The following is an 18,052-nucleotide window of genomic DNA, read 5'->3' as shown; positions in this document are numbered from 1 at the left end:
ACAAGGACCGCAGCAGCGGCCAGCCTCGGCCTCCCCCTGCACACGTCTAGCCCACTTGCTACTCAACCACCAGAATGCGCTGCAAGGGCTTCCTGAGGCTAATTAGACGAGGAAAGTGGGGGCTGGGCACAGAAAAAGGAGCCGAGGGAGACTGCAGAAAGGAACAAAGCTGCCCCCTCTCCTCCTCCCTGACTGCAGCCTGACGAGAAAGGAAGGAAGCTGGCCAGAGCCTGAGCCCCTGTCCTGCCCGTGGCCTGGGGACCAGGTGGCCTGGGGACCAGGCTGTGTCTCCTTCATCCAGTATCTGGCACGCGGTGGGTATGCAATAAACTCTAAATGCTAAGCCGAGGAGGGTCTCTGAAATGTAGCTGAGCGGTTAAATAAAGACGACGAGGACACTGCCAGCCTAAGTGTCCGAGTCACTGTGCCTCCGGGGGCCATGTAAGTACCTAGGAGTTACTAGCGACTCGAAAGCCGTAACGTAAGGAAAGCTGGGAGCATTTGGGCAGAGGAACCGGCAGAGGAAAAAGGTCTTTTAGTATGCCTCCTGTATGCAAGAAAGCAAAACAAAACCATACGTGTCCTTGAAACTGCATGGGATGGGCTGTGCAGTTTCTAATAAGCAAGGGATTACAAAAAGAAATTAATTTGCAAATGCTCATGATACTAGTAAGTTCACACATAGCAAAAGTTATTACTAGTCTCTTTGTTACATGTTTTCTCTATTTCATTATATTAAACTGAAAAATAGTATCATTCATGAATCCAAAACCTCTAACTCTACTTTTCCTTGAAGGTTCAATTTTTTCAACCAAGAATTATCTTGGCAGTGGGGTTTTCAGGAACCCAGTGTCCATGGCCAGGGAGGGACTACATGTCCGTGTACAATGGCACTGTCACGTGGCCCAGAGGAGAAAGGTGCGATGGCCCTTTGTTTGGGTATCCTGTCTGCTGACTCCTGTGTGTGAGTATATAAAATAGCTTTACTGAGATATAAATCATATGCCATAAAATTCAACCTCTTCACAGGTAGAATTCAGTGGTTTTCAGTATCCTCCGAGTTGTGCTGTCATCAACACTACCTATTTAGAATATTTTCATCACCGCTCCAATAACCCCATTCTCATTCACTACACTTCCTCCTTCCCCCGAGCCCTGCTGACCCCTCATCTACTTTCTGCAGCTATAAATTTGCCTGTTCTGGACACGGTGTACAGCTGGAGTCACACAATATGTAATATTGTGACTGGCCTCTTTCACGTAGCACAATGTGATAGTAACTCATCCATGTATCACCACTTCATTCCTTCCTATTCTCAAATAATCTCCCACTATATGTTTACAGCACATGTTGTTTATTCCTTCATCAGTTGCACATGTGTGTTATTTCCATTTTGGGGCTAGTATGAATAAGGCTGCGATGAACGTTATTGTACAAGTTTTTGCATGAACATATGTTTCCAATTCTCTTGGGTAAATACGTAGAAATGGACGTTATATAGTTACTCCAAGTTTCCTTTTTGAGGAACGGCAGAACTTTTCCACGAGAGCTGCACTTTACATTCCTGGCAGCAGGGTCCGAGAGTTCCAGTTTCTCCATGTCCTCACCAATACTTGTCGTTTTCCATTTCTTTCCTTTAATTTTACAACAGCCATCCTGGTGGGTGTGAAGTGGTCTCTCACTGTGGTTCTCACTTGCAGCCTCTAACAACTAATGACGCTGCACATCTTCTCATGAGCTTATTGGCCACTTGTCTATATTTGGGGAAATGTCTTTTCAGATCCTTTGCCCATTTTTCAATTGGTTTATTGTCTTTTTATTATTGAGTTATAAAAGTTCTCTATAAATCCTGGGATACAGGTCCTTTATCATATATATTATTTATAAATATTTCCCCCCAGTCTATAGGTTCTCCTTTCACTTTCTTGATGGTGTCCTTTGAAGCACAAACATTTTTAATTCTGATGAAGTCCAACTGATCTATTTCTCTTTTCTTTCATCACTTGTGCATTTGGTATTGTGTCAAAGACTTTGCCTAATCCAAGTTTACAAACATTTGCTCCTATATTTTTTTCCTAAGAGTTGTATCATTTTAACTCTTAAATTTAGGTCTACCATATATTGAGTTAATTTTCGTGTATAATGTGAGATAAGTCAGAATTCATTCTTTTGCAAGTGGATGTCCAGTTTTCCAGCGCCAGTTGTTGAAAACATATTTTTGCTCATTAAATTATCCTGGCACTCTTGTCCAAAACCAACTGATCATAGATGTAAGGGTTTATTTCTTGACTTTGAATTCTATTCCATTGATCTATGTGTCTATTCTTATGCTAGTACTAGACTGTCTTGATTACTATAATAGTAAGTTTTGAAATCAGGAAGGGTGAGTCCTCCAACATTGTTCTTCTTTTCAACATTGTGTTAACTGGGTCTTTCGCATTTCCATAAGAATTTTAGGATTAGCTTATTGATTTCTATAAAACCTCTACCTGATTTTGACCTAGAGGTTGACAGATGTACTCTCACCCCTGTATCTACAGAACAGAGTGGACCAGAGGACCCAGAGGACAGCACAAAATTCCTGGTGAGATTAAAATGCTTGATGCTTTGCTTGATTTAAAAAAAAAAAAAAAAAAAAAGGACACGGGAGGGAAGAGTAAGAGGAGGACTAAAATTTCCAAATTGGAGGGAAGTTGGGACCTAGTTCCTATTACTCTTGTGATCTTGCAATCCACATATAAAAACTAAAACTATGAAAACCACTTTATGGAAAGAGCAAGTTTAAATGGCTCTGAGTTCAGAATAGTGAAATAGATTTGAGTTATAGTAACATTTTTATATGGTAGAAAAATCAAAATAATTTCTAGGAATCTGAGGTTTCACAGCCAAATCATCTGCACCAACCCTATCGGAGAAGGCTCAGGCTCAGGGTTTGGAGTCCGAGCTGTGCCACCTAATTGAATGACCTTGGACAAGTTGTGCAACCTCCCACCGATACACGGAGATGCTGAGACATCCCTCAGCAGGTTACCATGACATCTGTATGCAGAGGCAGCACAGTGCCGAGCATGGCACCCAGATCCCAGGCCCGTGACAGCTGGCCTCCCTGACGACCTCAGTCAGTGCTCAGCAGACTCCAGGTGCGTCCTCGGTCCCCTAGCAGGTAACATTCTCCAGCATTTCCATCAAGGAAATAGTTCAAAGGAAATCCAATGACATATGCTTCCTAAATGCCACTAAGATGACCAAACTCCTATTTTTTCTTTTTTTAAGCAGTGACTAGCAGGGATAAAAATCTTGTTTTCATGCTATTAATTCGAGGATGATGAAAACAGCACACACAGCTCTTTCGAGTGTTCTCGATCCATGAAAATCTCCCTCAGCTGCCTCTACAGCACTAAGATCGTCATCTTCAGTAAATGTTTTCTGACAATTAGCCTCAGGGAACCAACTATCGAAATAAATTAAAAACAGTTTTCGTGGCTATCTTTAGAGAGCAGTAAACTCTAGACACACGAGATAAAAATGTAACCAAGTTCTGAAAGAGAGGCGTAACTTTCAGGAAGGCAAGTGTACTGGCACATATACCACAACAGAAGTTTCTAAATTACCAAAACCATCCTCCAAAGATATGAAGGTTAGATCTTTCGTGATAGCCCCACAGGTCCCTGAGGCTCGACTCTTCATGTGTTTGTTTTTGGTCGTTCTTTGTTGCGTAATTTCTACTGTTCTACTGAGTCTTTGTCAAATTCACTGAGTCTTTGTCAAATTCACCATTCTGCTGGTGAGTCCATCCAGACTTTTTCATTCAGTGATTGTATTTTACAGTTCTAAAATTTTCATTTGATGCTTTTTTATATCTTCCATATCTTTGCTGAGACTTTCTATTTTTCATTTGTTTCAAACATGTCTGTAATTGATCACTGATGCATTTTCATGATGGTTGTTTTAAAACCTCTGCCCAGGTGTTCTTCTGAAAAGTAATGCTGTGTTTACCTGACACTACTGAGAATGGTGAGTCTCGATCCTATGAATCGCTCTGAGTGGAGGAATGCCCCCATATCGTGAGTTCAGTCCTGTCTCCACATGCACGATGCACGCACCGGCTAGCAGGGCGAGGCTGCTCCCCACACTGTACAGCACTTATTTCCTTCCCTGGAACGCTCGCCCTTCTCTTCCCTACTTCCTCCTTTGAAAACCCACCCACGAACCCCTCTCCTCAGGACACCCCTGCCTCTCCTTCTGCTCATACAAGTCCTCCCTGTTCTGCCCCCAGTTTTGACTGTCCCCAGGTCTGTTTTCCTTGAGAGGCACGACCGTGCGTCCCATGTGCCTGTTCCGTGGACTAAGTGTCAGGGGCAGAGTGCGCTCAAAACTGGACTCGGGTAACTTCACTGCATGTTAGAAAAGGAGGGATGCAGATACAGCTGATCTAACCCCTACATTTGCAGAGAAGGAAAATGAGGTTCTTCATTCATAAAACAGGAACAGAAAGACCACACAAGCCCCAGAAGAACACAGAGAGACAGGAAGACCGGGGCGGGGGTCTGCCAGCTCCTCTCTTATATAATCAACCCAAAGCTAATCACTTTATTTATACATCGTTCAGAGCAGTGATTACCTTGCCTGGACAATAATTTCCAGACTGAGAGAGCAGAGAAAATGTGCTGTTATCTTAAGATAAAACATGTTTTCCTGGACAGAACAGTCAGCTCCCCTCCATCCCACCTTAGGACCTTTAGATTAGATTTGTTTGCAGAGACAGCCAATCCCTGGAGCTTAACACCAGCAATTTCCCAGCCTCCCAGCCTGGGAGCTAGCCGGCCTGAAAACTAATTGTCTTTCATAATCTTTCACTACTCATTGCTTCTATTTCTACAGAAACTCTAGAATCACAACTAAAAACTAATATGGAGGCCACGTAAAGTAACGGGTAGAAAAGGCAACATAAAACTCTGAAGACAGGTGCCCCACAGACTTTTCAAAGACGCCACTGAGGACGTGACCTTGCATGGCTGTCAGGGCTCAGCTCATGTCAGCTCCTTGAGACCTGTTCTGATCACCACCTCCCTCCCCCACCTCCAGCCCCCAACGACCTCAGTGCCCTAGTTTATTCTCTCTTTGTTTCTTGATTTCTGAAATTGCCTAACTGCTAGCTTACATTTTCCCTATCTGCTCCCCCATTAGAATGGGGGACTTGGTCAGGACTGTTCATCAGCAAGACTTAGAATGATGCCTAGCAGAGTAGATGGAAAGAAGGAAGTGGGGGGAGGGGGGAGAAAAAGAGGAGGGGGGAGAGGAAGGGAGAGAGGAGGGAGGATTTTCCAAGTGTGACTGGTCTAACCCTAACGGTTGTTTACTGTACCCAAAGTAGCCCAGGATACTTTGGTGATAACAATTCGGACGTCCCACTAGGGCCAGCTGGCCATGGTGACATTTGAACCATGATGTAAGGTGCTCATTGTTGCTCTGCAGCTAGAGCGCACGTTCCACTCTCCGATGGGGGTGGCCCTGCCAGCCTGACCTGTTCACTTGGCACCAGCCGGGCCAGTGAACTTTTAAACTGGGGGTGGGGGGAAAGGGGTACGGGCAGAGCTCAGCCAAGGGCGTGGCTATCGCTGGCACAAACCGAGGGGGAAGAGGGCAAGACAGTGTCTGACTCAAGGATAAGGAGCGACCATGGGGAAAGAAAAGGCAAGTATCTAAGCCAACGCCAGCAGCCCGAGCAGAGTCCCATACAACGGGATCTGCCACTGGTGAACGCGACAGAACTACGCACCTCACGTGCTACCACAAAGCTGCTCCCACTGCACGGGCTTCTTAGAACAGACTACCGGGCCCGCGGTCAGGGCGGGGCCTCCAAGTGCCTGTCTCACAAGCTCCCGGGTGAGGCCCACACTGGGCTGCAAACCTCACTGTGCCGAGCAAGACGCCACAGCTGAATTGTCCGTGGGGCTGTCGAGGCACGGGCGATGTGGCCAGTGTGCCTGAGGGACTGAGTGTTTTACCTTATTTAAGCGTGAACAGCAGCTAGGACAGTGCACCGTGCCAATAGTACTTCCATCATCGTAGAAAGTTCTACTGGCTGGTGACATGCCATAGCACCTGGTAGCCATGGCCTCCCTTCCCCAAAGTGGGTCGGTCCAAAAGGGAAACTTTAAAGTAACACGACACTTACTTGCCTCTGTATCCCAGTCTGACGTCACCCTGATTACAGCCACTCGGGCGATTCAGACCCCGGCAAGGTCCTGTGTCCGGAGCCACTGACCCATCAGACGGCTCCCTCACAGCAGGTTTTTGTTTTCATGGAGAGAGGTGGACTCTAAGTCTACAAACTCCTAGAAAATAAGACTCCCCTACATTCTACCATAAGGGAAAAAACGGTAATTCCAAGCCAGAGATGGATTCTAGAGCCCCCTGCTGTGTGAGGTCCTGCCCTTGTGAGGTCCTGCCCATGTGAGGTCCTGCCCTTGTGAGGTCCTGCCCTTGTGAGGTCCTGCCGTGTGAGGTCCTGCCCTTGTGAGGTCCTGCCGTGTGAGGTCCTGCCCATGTGAGGTCCTGCCCTTGTGAGGTCCTGCCGTGTGAGGTCCTGCCCATGTGAGGTCCTGCCCATGTGAGGTCCTGCCCTTGTGAGGTCCTGCCCTTGTGAGGTCCTGCCGTGTGAGGTCCTGCCCATGTGAGGTCCTGCCCATGTGAGGTCCTGCCCTTGTGAGGTCCTGCCCTTGTGAGGTCCTGCCCTTGTGAGGTCCTGCCGTGTGAGGTCCTGCCCATGTGAGGTCCTGCCCTTGTGAGGTCCTGCCCGTGTGAGGTCCTGCCCGTGTGAGGTCCTGCCCTTGTGAGGTCCTGCGCATGTGAGGTCCTGCCCTTGTGAGGTCCTGTGCATGTGAGGTCCTGCCCTTGTGAGGTCCTGCCCTTGTGAGGTCCTGCCCTTGTGCATCCTGCCCGTGTGAGGTCCTGCCCTTGTGAGGTCCTGCCCTTGTGAGGTCCTGCACATGTGAGGTCCTGCCCTTGTGAGGTCCTGCCCTTGTGAGGTCCTGCCCATGTGAGGTCTGCCCTTGTGCGGTCCTGCCCGTGTGAGATCCTGCCCGTGTGCACAGGCCCGGGGCCCTGGCTACTCACACTGAACACCATGACGTCGGGCCTGTTCCGTATCTCTTCCACAAGGGCCAGCGGTTTCCCTTTGGGGACGGGGATGGTGCCGAGGACCACGATCCCTGGGGTGGACAGTGTGTGACGAGTGGCCTGGATGAAAGGCTGGCTGAAGAGCTCCATTTTCCCAATCTCATCGATGACACACACTCTCTGCCCTGGGCCACTGCTGGAACCTGCCTGAAGATGACAAAGACATTCACTGGGACACCGATGACATACCCGACAAAGGGCTCAGGGGTCCCGCTCCCCAGTCACTCACCAACCAACAGTCATACCAGGGAAAGTCAACCACACTTTGGGAGACAGAAGACCATGTCACAGTCCACACGAACAATTAACTGGCCACCCAGAATCCCCCACCCAGAACACTCACTGCCCCGAGCCTCCCAGTTTTCCTGGCAATTTGTAGTCCTCTAGAGAGGTTCAGTAATAACCAAGCTTTATATTTATATACTCCCAGAAAATAAGCAGGACCTGAATGCCTCGGGATTCAAAGAAATGAGACAACAAGCCTGGCAGCCCTTAATAACCTTGGCCTCTTCTCTTTTGGTGTCAAGTCAATGAGATTCCCTGTTTGGCGGGAGGACATAACTGCTGCGAACGAATGCCTGTATATTTCATATTCTGCACTATGAGTGTGGTGGAAAGAAGTGAAAATGAAAAGGAGTCTCAGTTAAAAGAAAAAAGTGAGCAGGGCTGTGCCCCTTAGATCAACACGCCCTTTCTAATAACTTGATTCCAACTCGTGTCCGTCATTGCCTTGACACCCCACTAGAACAGGTGTGGGGCCAGGCGTCCTAATGACTCCCGGCTCCTGGGACTCGCACCTTTGGAGACTCCCCACCCCCAACGCAGTACCGGGCTGGTCTGTGTAACCACTAGGATACGGCAGAAGTGAGGGCACACTGCTTCTGAGGTCAGGTAAAGGGGCCTACTGCTTCCATCTTGGTTTCTCTCAATATCTGTTTCTCTCTCCCCCGCTCTTTGGGCTCACTCGTTCCGTGGGAAGACAGCTGCCATGTTGTAAGGACATCCAAGCAGCTGACGGTCCATGTGGAAAGAACTGAGGCCTCCCACCAACCATGACAGTGGGTGTGAAACAGCCCCTTCCCAGTCCAGCCTCAGATCTCACAACCCCCTGAGACACCCCAAGCCTGACCCACACAGCGAAGCCATTTCTGGATTCCTGACCCAGAGAACCCATGTGAGACAATAAGTGTTTGCTGTGATAATCCGCTGCATTGGGGGTCATTTGTTACACACAGAAACTAACAAATGTCCTCTCTCAGAAACCTCCCGAGGAAGCTGCCATGCCTTGGAGGAGTCCTGCCACAGCAGTGGCACACAGACCACACAACAGACACTTCCACGAGTGCTGAGTGACACGTTATAATCTCTGTACAGATAGTTACTCGGAAGAGTGTATGGAAGCTGAATTACAGAGCACTTTTCATTAAGCCCTTAGGCCCCATAAATAACATCAGTCCTCTCTCAGAAGGCACGTCTGAGCTGAGCTCGGTCTGGCTGCACTGCAAACACCACAGCTGAACTGTCCCCGGTGCAAGGTGACTGGCGGTGGCAGGCATGGCTCAGGAGGGCCAGGGCAGGTGCCGAAGGCCTGTGCGGTGCACAGAGGGGTGGGGTTTTGTCCATCAGCTGGGAGGGTCTTAGTGGGGGGGGCTCACAAATACTACAAAGGCTGCTGGCCCCCCGTGTGGGGTCAAGAACACAGGCGACACAAGTTTTAGGAGACAAGACTGGGGGTGCTAAAGCTGGCAGTGCCTGCTGACTGCAGGGAGCAGCAGAGCAGTGGTTTTCAAACGTTCAAGCAGGAGGCACTCTTTTTATTTTCCTTCCTATTATCCATAGGTATCACTTATTTTCTACGCCTTTTATTAGCAGAAGACAGAGAGGGGGTCCTTTGTGATCATCCAAGAGAGGTCTAAACAATTAAACTCCGTGTTTCTAACACACTTCATTTTCACCTTTCAGTTTAGTTGTATGTGTGTGTGTCCATACACACACACACACACACATACACACACACACCACACACACACACACACGGACAAGGTTGTATTAATTTTTTCCTTTCCAGTGGAATTGAATGATGCTGCAAAGTTGAGCTGCAGCAGCTCATGTTGCCCTCCACTGGGGGTGATACAAGGAAGAAGCGAGTGTCCGTGAAGTAAGTCACTATTCATTCCGAATTTGTTCTTCAAAAATGAAGGGCAAATTGGGGAGAAACGAAACAGCTGTCGGCCACCTGCTTGTGAGCATAAAAACAGACAATCCCACAAGTGCAAGCCATTCCAACTGACCAGCCTCTTACCAAGGAGCGTGTGGGGCATTCTGCCGCCTACGGAGACCATGAACAGTGGTGGGCCGTCCTTCTGGAGGCCTCCACATAAAAGTCAAACAGAACTCTCCTCTGGCATATCAAAATGACAGTTTTGAAAGCACTTAATTCAGACAAAGAGGGACAATATGCACGAACGTGTGTGTGCCGGTCGTACACAGGCATCCAGTTGGGCACAGACATGTGGGTGGGCAAATCATGTGGGCGCGCAAATCATGTGGGCGCGCATGCGCAAATGCCAGCAGCGGAGCAGCGGAGCACAGTGGCCCTAGGACACCCTTCCCGCCTTTCTTCCCCAGTCACTAAGGACAGCTCACCCACTCCGATGTCCACCAAAGGTATCGGACACACACACACACACACACACAGATACTATCTTCTACCAACTCAGAATGCCCGTTTGAAAACCTGAGCTTATCTAAAAATCCTCATTCTGCCCCCAGTTAGGGACTTTTATTTATCATCTAGGAACTACTGCGATCTCAAAAAGTAAGTCTTGGATTTTCAATGAAAAGTGGAAGCTATTCATGCTCAGTTGAGAGGCAGCTATCAGATGCTAGGCCACCAGAAGCATGTAAACACTCAGCTTGTTTTTCTAAGTAACACATGAACATTCATTCAAGGGCTTAATAAAAGAACTACTATTATGTTCAAAGTTGGTTTATTTCTATATAAATTCAAGCCATTTTAGAGGGAAACAAAAAATAAGCCAATGAACAAACAATACCCTGTTCGCATTGTCCGGAACCCTGCTCTGAGCTGAGACAGACGCCGCCTCCCGGCGCTGGGGCCCGCATCTGGGAACCGTCAGGAGCCCGCCTGCCGCGCAGTAACAAGGCTCGGGAGGGACTGGACCTGACGGCACCGGGGAAGGAGCCGGGACCTGCGGCGGCTCGGGGCCGGGGGTTCCGATCCTGCACACTGGGTGTGCGGCGCGGCCTTTGTCCCTCCTCAGCCTCTCTGCGTCCCTATATACTCATTCATCACACTCCTCCCTTAGGCTAACGCTGCAGCTGACCGTACATTTCCATTGTCGCAAAGAGTGAGAAAAGCTTCTTTGTGCGAGCGCATTTTAGTCCCTGTGTGTTCTGAGAGGAAGGACGGTGCCTTGGGAGGAGTCCTGAAAGTGACCAGTTGGGGGAAGAGAACTATGAATAACGTTACAGGCCGGGCTGCACGCAGCGCTTTGCTTTCTGGAAATATTAAATAGATTTATAACAACAACATATCTTGGTACCAGTTATGCCAGAGACCTGAAAATAGTGTGTTTTCTTTGGCCCTTTGTTTGATCTTTACATGTGCTCATAAGTATATAAAGAAAGTATAAACATAAAGCGATTTCATTTAACCAAAATACTGAACCGACAGAAAGCTAATTAAAGTGGTGTTTGCCTTATTCTGAATGATTCACTTCAGAACTATCTCTGGTGGTATTAAGGTTAACTGTTTGTTAAAAATCAGACACACAGACGGCCTTCTGAGCTTGTCTGTCAGGGTCGGCCAGTGTAAGTCACGGGAGGAACCAGGCTGCCTGCTAGCAGTCAGGCAGATCTGTAGCCCTGCCCCACAAACAGCCACAGAACTGGGGGCCAGAAAGGCCAACGGTGGGAAGAGCAGCCACCGCCGAGCCAGCCCACGGTTCCTCAACCCTCTTACGTTATTAGTTAAAAATGCAGGGCTCCAATTAGCCTTTTATGTGTGTTTATTCCAAGCCTAGTTTCAGAATCCCTTCAGAATGCAGTCTGGTGGCAGGTCGACTGTGTGTCCCCAGGGGATACAATCCAGGCTGGCAGCCAGGACAAGATGTCTAGACAGCCCGACGCACAGGGCAGTCCAGCCCTTCCCCACTGAGGCATGCTCGGGGTGGAGGCGCCCCCCCCCCACACTAGTTCTCAGGCTCCTCCTGATACCCTACCTGGCCTCTCGGGGTGGGGGGGGGTCCTCCACTTGGCACCTGACCACAGAGTACCACAAAGGCACCCCTGGAATTTTCCGAGCTAGGAGGACCATCCTGGACTGAAACAGCATCCACTAGCTGACAGCCCAACGGATGGAGAGCCTGGACATCTGGGCTCCTGAGTCTCCATGACAGGTGGACGGCTCGCTTTGGCCCCGGGGCTCCTGGCAGACACACAGCAGAGTCCTGCGCCCACCGCCTCACTCACCTCATCAGACTATCCCTGCTTTGCATCCGCGAGCAGCCGGGACTAACACGCTTTACACACTTTACTGCAGCTGAGTCCTATGCAGTAACTTCACGTGGCAAGTGTCAGCACCTCTGTTCTACCAACAAGGAAAGGAAGTAATTCATGCAGTCACTGAGCTCCCGAGACAGAGCTGGGAATCCAACCCGACATCACCTGCTGCCCAAGCTCCCTGCCACACCCTACGTGCATGCGATACCCCCTGCACACTTCCAATATGAAATAGCAAAAAAATGAACCTAAGAAATTCATCTAACCACGAAGAAACTGCCTGGCTTTCCAATGAGAAGCAATAGCAGTTTAGTTTCTAGGGGCCTACAGAGGCACAACCACGAAAACTCTTTTAAATTTTGGATATTAATCCCATTACTTTCAGTACTCTAAAAGGACTACATATTTGGGGTCTCAGAACAATTTCTATCACCAACATCATTTTATCGAGTAGAGAACAGCCCACTTTTGTAGGAGTTGTGACCTGCAGGTAAAGGGACTGCCACCCTCTACCCAGAGCTCAGCTCTTTACACACAGTGGCAGACACACAACCATGTCTTCCAAATCCGCTAACTCCTGCCATGTCCTTATCAGCTGACAGTGTTTACAACAACTAATTTGCTTTTAAATTTCACTTGCTTAGTAAAAATTGTAGTCAATATTTAAACTTTTGATAAAAGTTTGGTGTTTTTTGATGCGTGATAGTCTTTTGTTAGAAATTGCCTGGGGGAGAGAAAGCTGATTATTTTTGCTGTAGTAAAATGGTGATGGTTTTTTTCCTAACTAATGAGGTAACTGGATGCAAATATAGGAGTGCAACTTAGATTAGGAAAAATCAACCATTCCGGCTCTTTGAGTTCAACTTCTGGATGCAGTCATATTATGTTTGTTAATTACTACTCACCTTGTTACAGAAAGTATTTCAAAAGGCAGTAGTTAAATGTGCTTTTCTAATGAAGTTTTAAAAAATTAGAATCAACCAGGAGAAATCTGGATGAGGAGGATATGCTGGGTCTTTAAGTATCTCCCCGTTCACTGCTCCTTAGTTTCAAAGGAAAAAACAGTAAACGAACAGGGAGAAAATGGACAATTCTTGAATCCATCAGGTGACCTAAATCCTATCACCAAACATCACATACCTCCAGATGCCCTGCCCAAGAAAGATGCATCACCATTTACATAGTGTTCTGGCTGAATCTAACACAAAGAACCATCAGAAAACCCCCCAAAGAGGAATGTCCTATTCAAATTGAAGTGTATTCCTAAAAATGTCAATGTCATAAAAGATAAAGAATGACTGTGGAAATATTCCAGAAAAAAAGGAGATATCATGGCATTATCTAAGGAGATATGACAACTAAATGTAACAGCTGACCCCAGGTTGGAGAAGAAATGTGACAAAGACCCTGTAAAGTCAACTGACAAAACCGGCGTAGGAATGGCAGATTAGACCAAAGTACATTCTCAGGGCAGATAACCGTACAGACACTAAGAGCATATCCTTGTTTGTAGAAAAAATATACTGAACAGTTAAAAGTGAAGTACCCTGGTGACTGAAACATACTTTCAAATGGTCCCCTGCAAATTTGTATGTTTACACACACACACAAACACACACACACACACACAACAACAATAGGGCAAATGCTAAAAATAGGTGACTCTGGATAACAAGTACACAGGCGATCTTGCAATTTAGTCTTGTAATTTTCTCTATGAATAAAATTATATCCAAATAAAGTTTAAAAAAATTAGAATCAATACAAAAAAGAAAACACTCACATGCACACGTATACTTTCTCTGCATCAGATTCAAGAAAATCTACTCATCACACGCAAACCTCCTCCGGAAGGAGTGCGGGGGCCTAGATGGACACATATGGGAGGAGGCAGCCAAAGGAAGTGTTGGGAATGGGACCCAGTGGATTAGTCAAAGGGAGAGACCGCAGTTTATACAAACTCTACCCCACCGTGTTCTTGGCAGTGGGCTGCAGAATGGTGCGAAGTTATGGAAACCCAAAGCAGAAGCCGGCTCAGCACCTAAGCCACAGGACCTCACCGAGGCCAGCAGTGGGGACACTGAAGCTGCAGACCCTGCCCCGTAGGGTCAGGTCCCAGGAAGGCTGCCTGACAAATCCTGTAAGACGACTGCAGAGCCAACCGTATACTGAACTCAGTTCATCGCCTATTCTGATTGACTTCAGGAATGCTCTTACTGACAAATTTTAAATTAATTTATATGTTTGCACCAGAGAGCTTTTAATTTCCCTGGCTGCAGTTGCAGTGCGTGTGACAGTGAGGTACAGAAATAGAAGGAGAGGAGGAACAGGGCAACAAATGTCACATTTGCTAACAATAAAGGAAATTCTAAAGCAATATTTGGGCTCTTGTCAACCTTTCAAGAATGATCCTGACTAGAACTTGATTTTTCTAAATCCTCTCTAAAGCCTGGTGAGCTGTAAACCTAAGTGGCACTTCCAGGTCAAGTGATAAAAAAAATAGCGTTTACCTGGACAGTTCTCTCACCTTCAAACGAAGTTTCAAAGATTTGAAGCAAAGTCTTATTTCAGAACCAAAAGCAGATCCTGCTCTCAAAAACAAACATACACGAAGAGCCTTATTTTGATCAAAACAGGGAAATACAAGGTTCAAACTATGTTGATTTTCACTGGGTGTTCTGGTTCTAGGTCACTATTCCTTCCACGGATCTTTATTAAAAATGATACTGTTCAGCCTAGAAAATAGAGCTCTGAGTAGGTGTCCTTTGCTCTTTAGAACATCACAGTCTGTTATTATCTGTTTGTGTCAGTAGGAGATATAATGGGAACCAAGAAAATGTTACATCCTACATCAAATCCTAATAAAGCATTCAGTGGGGCTGTCAGAAGGACCATTATGAAAAAGGCCAGTTATCCTATCAGACTTGATCATCAGAAAACTAAAAAACCAATCCTAATTACAGCAGCATTGGAAAACAGAAGAGACATATAAATAACCTTACAAAAATTGTTTAACGAAACAAATAAAAAGAGAAAGAAAGACTCTGTTTTTGAGTGTGAACAATGAAGGCTGTCTGCATAGTTAAGATATTCTTTATATCTAAATAACTATAATTTTGTATAATTCCAATCACTCCATATTAAGACTTTTTATGATGGATAATAAGGTCTTTTTTTTTTCTTTTTCTTTAAATCAAATTTTTTTTTTTTAGTTTCAGGTGCATAAGACAAAGCAAAACTTAGACGTTTATCATTTATATCCCTCACACTGTGTGAACCTCCCTCCCCCGATAATAAGGTCTTGATTCTACAATTCATTCCAGTTCTACCACATACAAGCTGCATGTCCCTGGGCAAGTTAATTTCTATTATATGCCTCAGTTTCCTCATCTGTAAAACAGGAATACAGCGATAGCGTTATTCTGAGGATTAAATGAATTAGTACCTGGCACAGAGTTTACTCCACCACCACCACCACCATTACCATCAATACGACCACAGTTTGGAAAAATGAACAAATATGGAAGGAAAAGACAATTTTAGAAGAATAATAACGCAAGTAATCACCATGGTAATTAACACAGTATGGTACTGATGCAAGAATCAAACAGATCAATGGAAGAGAACAGATAATCCTAAAACATTACACACACACATGCACACACTTTTTAATATAATTAATGAAGCATAATAAACTAATGAGAAATGGGTTATTTAATAAATGGCTTTGGTAAACCAGCTAAGTATTCGGAAGAAAATCAATTGAGGGTGTCATCGTACATTATATTTAAAATAAATCCAGATGGATTTAAAACATAAACGTTAAAAAAAAAGTGCATATGCAGAAGAAGAAACACATTTTATAACTTGGAATAGGGACAAACTTTCTCAATGTTAAAAAAAAGAAATCACCAAAGTGACAACTGAGAAAAATATAATCGATCAATATAAAAAGATTATTCACCTTATAAAAGATCTCTTTTAAGCCAAAAGAAAAGAAATGGGAAAAGGAATGAATAATTTAGATTTAAAAAAAATACCCAATAAGCAACTGAAAAACATTTAACCTCATTATCAGAGCATAGAAGTGTGTTTTGGTATGGAAAACCAGTGTAGTGTTCAGTATGGGCCAAAGTGCAGCAAGATAATCGCTCTCGCATTGGCAGCGGGGTGCAAAGTGACACAGCTGTCACGGGAGCACCTTGGCAGCACCAGGCTTAACACTTAACACTCACAATCCTTTAGCTCGAATTCCTACCTTCCAGTCCTTCCCCGAGACACAACCACGGCTGCAGAAAAAGGCTGAGGTACTGATGTTTGTTGCAGGGTTACCTATACTAGTGATAAATAACCTAAGTGTCCAACACTGAGGGAATAATGGTTAAATCCATACCATGAAACATTGTACAATCATTAAAATATCAGTTTTGAGGATTCAAGATTATCATGTCGTAAGACCATTCCCATGTCACCCAATCATACTAAGGGAAAAAAACCCAAGCCTGGAAAACTATACACAACGTTTTCCCAATTTTGGATGACTGAACAAATAAACTAGGTATAGAAAAGGGGCAGAAACAAACCATCCTAACAGTAGTTAACTCAGTGTTAGGTGATGAGTTATTCACATTTTCTTTTTAATTTTAATTTTACATTTTTTTACCAATTTCTTACCTTGAATATGTACAAGTTAAATACTCAAGAAGAGAATAAATGTTGTCAAATAAGGAAAGATGTCACCCATGGAGTGAAAACATTCAACAACAGTCAACCCTACAAAGGTCTTTCTAAAAATCTTACTGAGTCTAGACTGTTTACCAGTCTTACTGGAGTTTTCTTGATTTCCTATGTGTGCCCCCATTCCTGCCTCAGGAAATAAAACTCAAGCCTGTCCTCCAGGCCTGTCCAGAGCCTCAAGCTGCTTCCGGGTGGCAGCCACATTCTACCTCCCAACAGAGCACGCGTGCCCCTGCCTGCCCAAAGAATTATTTTTACTTTTTTCTTAAGAAACAACTCAAAATATTTTTCACCCATAATGAAATTTCTTTCATATAGGAAGCACTTAAGAGCTATTTCTTCACTTGTCAGGGTCTGTATCTTCCACATCCTGGGCACTACAAACTCATAGGCTGTCTATCTGATTCCAGACTTACACCTGCCCCAACGTGGTCACCAAAGCTTTCAGTTTACTTTAGTTGGTCAGTCCAATTCCCAGTAATAGAAACTGCCTTTTTATATTCCTCTATTTTTGTTGCATAGTTAATTTCATATTTCTCTCTTTTTTAGTATAAAGACAAAACACTAATTTCTTTTCCTTTCTTCATCCCAATGAAATATATGAGATGGGACAAAAATTTCTGCTTCAGAAACGAAATCCATGACCTTGACTGGGTAAGAACCCGCAGCCTGGGAACTTTTCCTACCTAGAGTATGAATGTGTAGGTTTGGTAATAAAATTGGGAGAAGTCTGCTTTTCTTTATTTTTTAATTAAAAAAAAAATAGATTCAATTCTTATTCCAGTCAGCACACAATTTCTTACATAATCTTGCAGCTAGACATAAGCACGTTGTGTGCACTGCTCTCCCAGGATTCCAGCTCCTCTGAGCAAGGTTAGTAAAAATCAATTCTCTGTATTGATCAGGGCCCAAAGGCAGAGTCTTCCCCTGGAAGTTCATTTGAAGGACCTCACTTGCCTTTTGAACATTTAAGTAGAGAGGCATGTATTCGATGGGAAAAGAACTAGGGAGAAAAAATATCATGTTCTCTGATGGCTGCCATGCAACACGATGCCCCCAGCCCCGGGGACCGGGAAATTCCAAGAGGAGGGACTTAGAAAAGGAGGAGGTGGAAGGCGCAGGCAGGAGAAGATGGAGGGAGCAAAGAGAAGCCGGGCTCTGAGGGGCAGTAGCCCCCTACCACCCCGGAGTGCACGACACCACCAGCCCTCTGAAATCAGAAACTGCCCTTGGCAGGCTACAGCTTACATTGTCAACATCCTCTCACTGCACATTTTTGCTGAGCCCTGAATGTCAGAAAAGAACAGAAGAGCAAAGATATGAGGAGTGTGCCAAACCAAAGGAAATACCCGCCACGGCTGGTATAGCCCTGGCATGTGTGGGGAACCTGCTCGTATGGCTGGAGAACGGTGAGATGAGGTCGGAGGTGAGTACAGCCAGACAGTACAGGGCCTTCCAGGCCATGGCAAGGACCGTGGACTTAACTGCTAGTGCAACGGAAACTTCCAGGAGGTTTATATTGCCCTTTGAGGCAGGTCTGCACCAATCAACTTGCACAAATCAAAGCTGTGACTCTGTCACAGGTTAGATTAAAGCCACATTCCTCAC

The 18,052-nt window shown here is 45.6% G+C and overlaps 1 protein-coding gene across 2 annotated transcripts in view; it reads right to left on the bottom strand.

The window, feature by feature from the left end:
• NTPCR (nucleoside-triphosphatase, cancer-related) overlaps positions 1 to 18,052 on the bottom strand; it is a 30,022-nt gene that overhangs the window by 3,713 nt on the left and 8,257 nt on the right. The window contains exon 4 of one of the 2 annotated variants that reach the window (XM_019712893.3): positions 7,121 to 7,326. In XM_019712893.3, coding sequence (XP_019568452.3) covers positions 7,121 to 7,326 — 206 coding nt within the window. Of the gene's footprint in view, positions 1 to 7,120; positions 7,331 to 18,052 lie in introns of both variants that reach the window. The other variant, XM_019712892.3, reaches the window with a different exon arrangement.

Source organism: Rhinolophus sinicus, chromosome 6 (assembly GCF_057876585.1).
Source record: "Rhinolophus sinicus isolate RSI-liver-muscle chromosome 6, RSI-T2T, whole genome shotgun sequence".
Taxonomy (NCBI): Eukaryota; Metazoa; Chordata; class Mammalia; order Chiroptera; family Rhinolophidae; genus Rhinolophus; species Rhinolophus sinicus.
The sequence above is the reverse complement of the archived record's forward strand: the minus strand, read 5'-3'. Positions and strand labels throughout refer to the sequence as shown.